This window comes from Egretta garzetta, unplaced genomic scaffold (assembly GCF_000687185.1).
Source record: "Egretta garzetta isolate BGI_Z169 unplaced genomic scaffold, ASM68718v1 scaffold248, whole genome shotgun sequence".
NCBI lineage: Eukaryota > Metazoa > Chordata > Aves > Pelecaniformes > Ardeidae > Egretta > Egretta garzetta.
This window is the reverse complement of record NW_009260596.1, coordinates 2,224,005-2,234,029: the sequence shown is the minus strand read 5'-3', so window position 1 is coordinate 2,234,029 and position 10,025 is coordinate 2,224,005. Positions and strand designations below refer to the sequence as shown.

The 10,025-nt window shown below is 37.8% G+C and overlaps 1 protein-coding gene across 1 annotated transcript in view; it reads left to right on the top strand.

The window, feature by feature from the left end:
- WDR64 (WD repeat domain 64) overlaps positions 1-10,025 on the top strand; it is an 85,069-nt gene that overhangs the window by 5,502 nt on the left and 69,542 nt on the right. Inside the window, exons 4-5 of the mRNA XM_035900275.1 lie at positions 7,782-7,884; positions 8,402-8,505. Of these exons, the coding sequence (XP_035756168.1) occupies positions 7,782-7,884; positions 8,402-8,505 (207 nt within the window). The remainder of the gene's footprint in view (positions 1-7,781; positions 7,885-8,401; positions 8,506-10,025) is intronic.

Below are 10,025 nucleotides of genomic sequence, written 5' to 3'. Positions count from 1 at the left end.
TGATGCAGCCCAGAGTACGGTTGGCCTTCTGGGCTGCCAGCGCACATTGCCGGCTCATGTCCAGCTTTTCATCCACCAGCACCCCCAAGTCCCTCTCAGCAGGGCTGCTCTCAATCCTTTCTTCCCCCAGCCTGTACTGATACCGGGGGTTACCCTGACCCAGGTGCATGACCTTGCACTTGGCCTTGTTGAACCTCATGAGGTTCACACAGGCCCACCTCTCCAGCCTGTCCAGGTCTCTCTGGCTGACATCCCATCCTTCTGGTGTGTCAACCAGACCACTCAGCTTGGTGTCATCTGCAAACTTGCTGAGGGTGCACTCGATCTCGCTGTCTAAGTCATTGATGAAAACATTAAACAGTTCATCCCAGTACGGACCCCTGAGGGACACCACTCATCACTGGTCTCCATCCAGACATCGAGCCACTGACCACTACCTTCTGGGTGCAATCATCCAGCCGAACAGTCCACCCACCAAATCCATAGCTCTCCAATTTAGAGAGAAGGATGTTGTGGGGGACTGTGTCAAAGGCTTTGCAGAAGTCCAGATAGATGACATCCGTTGGTTTTCCTTTGTCTACTGTTGTTGTCACACCACCATAGAAAGTCACTAGGTTCATCAGGCAGGACTTGCCCTTGGTGAAGCCATGCTGGCTATCTCGAATTATCTCCCTGGCCTCCATGTGCCTCTTGTAAGAGGCACATGGAGTTCTTAAGAACTGCTTATCCTCAAGCAAAGTTTGATATACTGGATTCCTGACAAGGCAGGAGGATCTGGAGCATAGAGCCTGAGTGTGCCCATGTCTTCTCCTGAACTACTTCACTGATATGCATTGGCCTCGGGCTTCTTGACAAAATGTAAAGTCTCTTATGACTAGAGTATGCAATTTGTGCTCTGAGGGTAAGTCTAACTTTAGCTAAACCATTAGAAATGCTTCCTCTCTTTCTTTTATTGCTTCTCTTTTCTCTCTTTCCTCTGCTTCCTCTCCTTCCTCTTCCACAAGGATAAATCTGCCCTTTACTTTAAATGTAAAGCATTAGAGGTATGGCAGCATTTTAGTAGAGTTTTTTAACCAGACAATTCTGTATGTATTATTTGAGTCTGTAGATGGGCAAGATGTAATCCCTTTTTCTGTCTCTAATGGTGTTAAATAGCAAATCTTCATGTACAAATGAGGTAACTATGAAATAGTAGATTTGGTTTACCCTATTAGGTTCTGGATGCATATAGCTTAAGGATTTTCTGTGCCAGAGTTGCAACTGCACTCCGTGTTTAGTATCCCTTGATGGATTTTTAATCTATCCATTTGCAAATTACTTCTGAACCCACCTAAAAAGGTACTTCCACAGCATCCACAGTTTTACACATTTTGTGAAAAAGTTCTTTGTCTTGTTTCTTTTAAACATGGTGCCCTTCTTTTTTTCATGTGTTATGAGAAGTTATGAACACTTGCTCTAGAAAAGTATCTTTTAATAAGGTATTTACCATGGATAGTGTTTCAAGCAACTGTTCTATTAAAATGACTGATTTTTACATTGTTAGAGCCAATATGTAGCAAGGCCTTCCATGATCATACGTTACTACAAGATTTTGTTTGTTTTCTACCTGAAGACAGAATTGTACAGATGGGACATAACTTCTAGCACACAGTAACTTTCCTGTGATAGCATAGGCGGCATTGCATATATGGCAACTCCTTGCTGGACTTAAAGCCATAAGGCAAGGTATTAACAAGTGGCACAAAGTATAAATTCATTAGCATATTTCCATCTTATTTTACGCTGGAACATTACATTATTATTTGAACTTTGAAGATACCCAACACCTGTTCATTACATGTTATCAACAATTCCTATCAAGCAATTTCCTAATACCACCCTAAAAACAATGTATTCATTCCATTTTCTTCAAGGAGGGCCTGGGGGAAATCTGTGAAATAGTCAGCTGTAGAGGACATCAGACATCACATAACTTTGCCTGTAAGCTCTCTTTATCAGGTAGAACTTTAGGCCACATCCAATTCCTCTATTATTAAATTCAACTTCTGAGAGATAAATTTGAAATCTTTTGTCTTTGCATGTCTCATCCTTGCATGTCACGCTTCTTATTACTTCCACTTTTAACGTGAGAGGATACTTAAAGGTGAAGTCCTGGCTTTGCTCGGCATTTCTCTAAAAGTCGCTAAAAACAGGGAGCAAAAAAGATATTTCTGGATTTGCTGGTACATGATATAGAAGCTAAGTTCTTGAAATGGCCAGCTGCCATGAGACATGCTGAAGTACTGCATCATTATAGCACTAGTCAAATTCTTGTGCTTTTCAAAATTCTCTACCTCATTTCAAACTTCTCACTGCTCTTTGTATGGGATTGGAGAGAGATGACATAATCTCTTATGTAGATGTGGCAAGCTAGACACGAATCCTATATGGAGTAAAATATACTCTATGGATATGAAGCAGGGAGCAGTTGAGAAAATTACTTCCGAATTCATGGTGACTGTCAGACTGACAGTCCTTTGTTTAAGGAAGCAGAACAGTAGCAAATTATGTTGAGGCTCATTAGTTTATAAGAGAACTGAAGGAAGCTCTGTTTGTTTACTGGAGTAAGTATCTTTTACTCCAAACCCTTACTTGAGTTTCTGATACAATCAGACTAGTTACCTGGTTTACATAATTACACAAGCAAGCACAGGATGGGGTCTAATAAAAATAGGTGAAGCCCCTTTAGTTTCTTTACAAAACTGTGTGGGATTTGCCTGGGATAAAAGTCCCCAGAACCCTTTCTATGAGCATTCCTCAAATTTTGACAAATGTGAGCTGACTGATGACAGCCTTTTAAAATGCCCTGTGTATAAACTTTCTTGAAAAAAGCATGCATTTCGTGTAGAAGATGGATATCAGTGAGACTATATTGACTGCTGTAGGGAATGAAATAGAAATATTATTTCTCTGTTCAAAAGAATCCTGATTAAAGTGTTAATGTGCTTTTTTATTTATTTTCTCTTGTGGGGAGAAATATTTAACATAAAGTAACTGGCAATTCATCCATGATGGAAGTGGTGATTCAGTTATGAAATAGAACAAGATCAGACTATTTGAGTCAGTTTCAGTCTGACATTGATTTCATTACATTGACACGGCCTCATCCAGCACGCTTTGATATATAATACTGCATTGAAAAGATGCAGTGCTTTTCACTTTTTTTTGTTTTTTTTCTGTTTAGTGGGAAATCTGATGGTGATTTATATTACAAGCTATCTATACACTATGAAACAAATCTAAGCTTCCTTCAGGACAAAAGGATAAGATTTGTTTTACAGATAGGCTGGATATAGACAAAGAGGTAAAAACTGAATTAAGAAAACTGCTGACTCCTGGAATTCTCCAGGTTTAGCTTACACTGAAACAGAATAATTGTTGCATTGGTCATCCGATTGTTGTCTAAGACCAGTTTAAATCAACCATAAATTCAGCATCAGCTTTTGATCTACTGCAATTGTGGTAACATCCTATCTGTAATGACTGGATCAAAACAGGTATTTCCAGGCTTATTTGAATGGGTTCTAATAAAATAAAATGGGATTGGTTTGTATCCTACATATTATGTGGTGGAGGTCTTTCTTAATTCTCCTTCTCTGACAAACTCTGCAGTTTCAAAATGGTCATGGTAATCCTGGAGAGTTGCTAATGTCAAGAATGAAGCCAGTGTTCTTTGTTCTTCCGACTATGCCAGAGGCTTATAAGTGTAGCTGCACTACAGCTCTAAAGTCTCCTCATTTCTTTTTCACTTCTTGACATTCAAAGATCTACACATTTACTTACTGGTGAGGATCATAGACTTTTTTTTTTCTTCCACCCATATATTAACACTTCCTCTTTTTATATTTTTTTTTATTTTAAGTTGACTGTATTTAACACTTGATCAGCCTACTTCTAATTCACTTCTCTCATCCTCCTTAGCCTTTTCATTCCTTTTAAGAGAAACTTTACTTTTTCTGAAGGAAAAAAAAAAAAAAGCAAATCTGGTCCTTTACATGCTTGAAAACTCTGTTGAAATGGTAATTGGCCTTTTATGACTGGGAAGTATTCTGGGTATTCCAATTGAGACCAGCTGTTGTTTGAAAGAGATGCTGAAAGAGACAGATATGCCTCCCTTACCTGATACATTCATTCTTTTTATGTTCATTAACCTATCAGTTATATTAGAAAATCACATTAATAAACTGCAACTTGGATATATCATTAATTACCCCCCATGAACAATGTAAGTAGCCTTGATCTTGCTTCAGCTTGTTTTTTATCACTTGATTTTTCAAAAGTATCATTGATAACAGTTACTTTCTGTAAGATCCTAAATAACCATCATGGTTTCTGCTGTCTGTGCTCCAGTTTTCTAATGACTTTTTTTCTAGAAGGATTATATTTCATCCCTGTTCTTCTGAGTTCCCGTGCTGCTTTTGGCACTGCTGAGCATGCCCTCAGTCTTGAAAGTCAAGGAAGAGGGATACACGTCATTCTGTTCCTTTCATATTTCTCTGTTATCATCTCTGTCTCTCCCCCACCCACCTGTCCCAGAACTTTATTCCTGACCCTTTGTTCCTCTCTTCCTACTCTCACAGATCTAATTTTTTCAAATTTACCTCTCCATATCTGGCCTCTCTTTAGCTTGAAAAAAATCTTCCAAGTACATTTCCATGACCTAAAAGATCATGGCCTTGTGTGAGTGTTTCTATTTCTTTACATTCCTGATGTTTCTCTTTTTTAAGTACCTCCATGTTCAAGGGTTTTCCAAGTTTCCAGCAGCATCCACAACAATATGCCCATGCTCAAAGGACACTTTTTTATGAAAAAAACATTAAAGTAATTTTAAATCTTCTCTTTAGTTATATCAGGATTTACCCATAGTAATTTACTGGCTTCAAAATTTAAAAGACCTATCCTGGACATTCTAACAGCTGTCATTTTTCAATGTTGTGGGAAACTGACCTCTGCATCTCTTTCCCAAATGTAGTTTGCACTTTGAAAGCTCTATTTTTTTTTTAGTGGCAAACAGCTGAAAGATGTGTAAATTGCATTTTGCTTGACCTTTTATGCTCTTTGTCAATCTCTGGTAGCCATTATGGGGTGGGGCTTGCTGGGATGCCCTTTCTCCATGCTGGAGTCAGCAGAAGCCATTTATGCAGTGGTAAGGGATTTCTAAGATGCTCTTTCCTTAGGCAGTGTTCTCCCTGCTGGGCAGAAGCAAAAGATCAGATGTGGCACTGCCTCATGTCTACAGGAAGCATAACAGGACACACATGGGTGTCTCACTGAGAACTTCCACCTCTGTTGGCTTTAGGGCAGCTACTGGCCTAGCCCAATCACTGCATCCAGGACTCAGGAGTGACCTGGTACCAGGTCAGACTATCATTAGAGAAAAAGTCCTCCCACCAAAATTTTAGTCCCCAGAAAGGCAATGGCTCTATTCTCTACTGCCTGGAAATTGGAAACATACACGTAAAAAAGTAAAAATGTCACTCCTATCTTCAACAAAGGCAAGAGGAAGGTTCCATGGAAGTACAAGACAACTAGCCTCGCCTCGATTCTTGGTGAAAGTGAGGGAGCAAATAATTCTGGAAACAATTTTGGTAACAAAAGTCCTGCACCTGTGGAGGAATAATCCCATACACCAGTATACACTGGTGACAGTTCGGTTGAGAAGCAGCTCTGCAAAAAAGACATTTGGTCCTTTGAACATGAGCCAGCAATGTACCCTTGTAGCAAAGTTCAACAGCATTGTGGGCTGGTTTAGGAAAAGGAGTGCCAGTGGGTCAAATGTGGTGATCTCTCTGTTCAGGGCTTGAGACCACACCTGGAGTACAGTGCCCAGGTCTGGGCTCCCCAGTACAAGGGACATATAGAGCTACAGGAGCAAGTCCAGTGAAGGGCAATGAAGATGATTAAGGGGCTAGAGCACTTCTCATATGCAGAAAGATTGGGATAGCTGAGACTCGTTTAGTCCAGAGAAGAGAAGTCTCTTAACATTATGTGTAAATAGCTAATGGCAGGTGGGAATGAAGGAGAGACAGGCACTTCTCTGTAGTGCCCACTGATGGGACAAGAGACAATGGGCACAAACTGAAACACATGAAATTTCATTTGAACACAAGAAAACCCTTTTTTACCATGAGAGTGATCAAACCCTGGAACAGCTTGCCCAAATTGTTTGTGGAGTCTCCATCCTTAGACATATTCAAAACCCAACTGGACACTGTCCTGGGCAACTTAGTGTCACTGACCCCCTTGGAAACTGGGGTTGGACTAAATGATCCCAAGAGGTCCTTTTCAACTTCCTGGCTTTGTGATTCTGTGATTTTTGTCTGGTTTTATACATATTATAGGTGGAAACCTGCTACAAGAATAATAATTGATGATAGTGGAAAGAGTACATCCTTAATTTTGGGGGGCAACACTCCATTATAAAGTTCTAGCTACACCAATTCTTTCAGAACCCTTCTATTTAGTATTAAACTATTGGGGGATTCAGATGAAACTTTAAAAAGTGATAATAAACTATGAAAATGCTATAGCATGAATAACAGTCCATATGTATGAATTACTAGTATTACCACTTTTTGATTCCTACTGGATGTTGTGAAAGCTATGTTATGACTTTGCGTAAGGAGCATACACCTGGAATTTAGGATACTAAATCCTCTATCCTGTTTGGATACAGGATGGGAAGACAATGTGATATTACAAGAAACTGGAAAGAGGAATGTAAGGGGCTATGATAGACAGGTGATGTGTAGACTAATGATGTATGATAGATAATAATCATGTGCATGGTAAGGAGGGAGCTGTGAAGTGAAAAATGAAGGGTAATATTCTGTAAGAATTTTTTTATTGAAAGATATACATCTGAATCTCTCAAAGAAGAAAAATGGGATTTCTGTTGTATGCCGTGAAAAATGTTGAACTAGAAAAAAGTGCAAAGTTTTGTCTTGCATCCAAAGGGCATTGCTTTTAGAACTGAGGAAAGAAAGTGAGTATATATAATGTCCATAATACGAGAAAGGAAATTAAAAAATATCTGTACAGTTGAGTGGGGCTGAAATAATTTCCTGAGGAAATTACTAATCTACTCTTGGGTACAGAGCTTGAGGTTGGAGAGCATTTCAGCTCTATTGTCACAACCTGGGAGAGAAACGAGCTGCTTGCCTGAAAATCCTGTCTGGGGATCTCCATCATGATCAATACAAATGCAACATTGCCAGGCTTAGGGAGATGGCTGAAAAAGAATTTTAAAAATGGACTTTCAATTTTTTTCAGGCAAATGGGAGTCTACATGTCTTTATGGGGAAATGCTACTTTGAATCTCTCAGTTTAAAATACAGAGAAATCTGTTTTGTCTGCCTTTTACTGTTTTTTTTTCTAGCTGAGGAAGTACAAGTATTTAAAACTAGAAAAAGGAAATTGAAGATGACTGTCTACAAACAATCGTTACAAGGCAAAGCTATCCTAACAGCTTTATCAATTAGATGGTTTTTATTCCTAGAAGCTCTGTGTATGCTGGCTTCTTTCCAAACATTGAAGAAAGATTGTGCCTGAGTAGCAGATCTCAGCAATATAAAGTAATCTTGACAGCTAATGGTTAAGGCAAATACCACTAGGAAACTTATTCAATAAATATTAAATGATAAAAATGTCAGATAAATATTTAACTTTATACATATAAACTCATATTCCAACAGTAGCTTTGTTATAAATTGCTTGGTTTGTTCTATTTTTGTTTTTTTTAGATTTTTGGCTATTTCATAGGAGAAAGTGATACCATGTCTTCCCAGCTGAAAGAAGAAAACATGGTTTTCCTTGTATCTGAAAAACAGCAGATTACTCATACAGGTAACATACTTCATCTTGTATCCAAAACTACTTTTTTTTTAATGCTGTGTGTTGCACACTTTATTGAAAGTACAGTAATAAGATCTCATGTCTGTCTTTGCTTATTATTCATGCTTCTTCTTACATGTTTCAGAACATATGTTTTTTTACTAAACCCATTGTGTCTGAACACTCCGTTGCTGCCTTGCCTAGTTCCTAGTTCTCCATTTTCCTAAATTATTTTGAAATTATGAATTTGTCTGACTCAGACTGTTTATTTATGCAGTTATTCTTTGCCTTTCTGTACTTTTAAAATAATGTAGAAAGAACTATCACATCCATAATGCATTAATGATATTTAAAAATGCAACATGATTATTTAAATCAAATATAGGATAACCTGTGATATAACGCATTACTGCCTTGGAGTTGGTACAAATATGCATTTCAGGAAGAGAAAATATTCTTGTTATTATGGTTCTATTTGTTTAGATTTTCTGTGTCTGTAAGATGAAGAGTAACATTTTGTCGTTGACAGTTGTCAGGAGACAAGATGTGATTAAGGGCATAGTGAAAGTGCCCCACCTGGATTTCACAGTAACATCTTCTCAGAAAGGAGTGCTAACTATTTTTAACAACCAGGTAATTCTGACTCAAACAAACTTTTTTATTATTCCATTAGGCAGCATACATGGAAACCAAGTGAACTGTGATCTAGCATGCAAACTTACCCACAAAAAAAGAGTTAGATATCTTTTTTAATTAAAGTTAACTTTTTCTGTGTTTTTAAATACAGTAGGAAATATACATTGTTATTTTCAATTATAAACCTACTGAACAGTCCACAGAAGTTGATAGAAAGTAGACATGGCTAATAAAATGCATTTTAACAGAAGGTAGTTTAATAGAAAATAGTCCGCATTCTTTTTAGGAAAAGCTTTCCTTAATACAAAATATGCTATTGGAATTAACTTTGGCATATACAGTGGAAACCAGAGAATTAACTGTTTTCTACAGCTACTGAGAATACCTAGAATGGACAGAAACATTTATCAGTTGTTTGCAAAGAAGAATTATTCAATACAGCAAGACCTAGAAGCTTGAAAGTCTTGAATTTTCTGACATTCTGCACAACACTGCTTCACAGTTACTCCCCTCATCAGCAGAGTGTAAGGAGATCTGTACCATTTTAAGTAGAACTTCAGGCTCAAGATGCTGTTAAAGTAGAAGTTGTAAATGAGTCTGCCAGATGATTATATTACTATTTAGAGGTATGCACTTCTAGGTGCTATGAGGTACATCACACAGCTATGCTCATTGGCACTTTACATTTGTACAATTTTAATACAACCAGTTTATTAAAAATTGTTTCAGACAATGCAGTAAAGCTTTAAAGCAGCACTAATGCTTTCTAGGGGTTTCAGCTAATTAGTGCATAACACTTATGACAAGGAGCATGTAAAGCAAGAAAGGACTCCTGTGGATGATTTAACAACAAAGCAGCACTGCCTTTGGTAAATGCTAAATTAATTTATTTGAAAGCCTAGTTCTCTGTCCTCCAGAGCATTATCCTTCTTACGAACCTACAAAAAATAATTTCACAAAGTATAATGTTAAAAATAGGTCTCTTCCCCACCCCCCACCTCACCATGCTGTTTTCAAGTTGAATTGCTGCCTCCTCATAGACTGGACTGATGTCATTCTGACATCAATGACTGCAGTGTAAATTATTTTACACCCAGCTGTTTAACACAGTGAATTAGAGACCTCAAACCTCACTTATAAAACTGTACATTCTGAAAATTACTAAGGAATTACGACAGCAGTCCTTTACTCATGATATGATCTCATTTGATCTGCGAAATGAATTTTGACTTCATGCAAGGAAGAGAAAACTCTAGTACTTTAACATTGCAGTTATTTGACACCTGTTGCTAGATCACATCACAAAGGTGAGCATAGAGTTGGCACCTTTTGCATCATTCTTCTTCTCTCAAAGATCAAGAATTTAAATTACATACCTGTAGCTATCAGAAACTGAAATGAAAGCAAAGAAATATTCATTTGTAGACCAGCAGGTACTATATTTGAGGTCTGATCATTGCTTTCTGCAACAAACATGGATCTAATATGCTTCAACACCTGTATGTAGCTCTGTATTA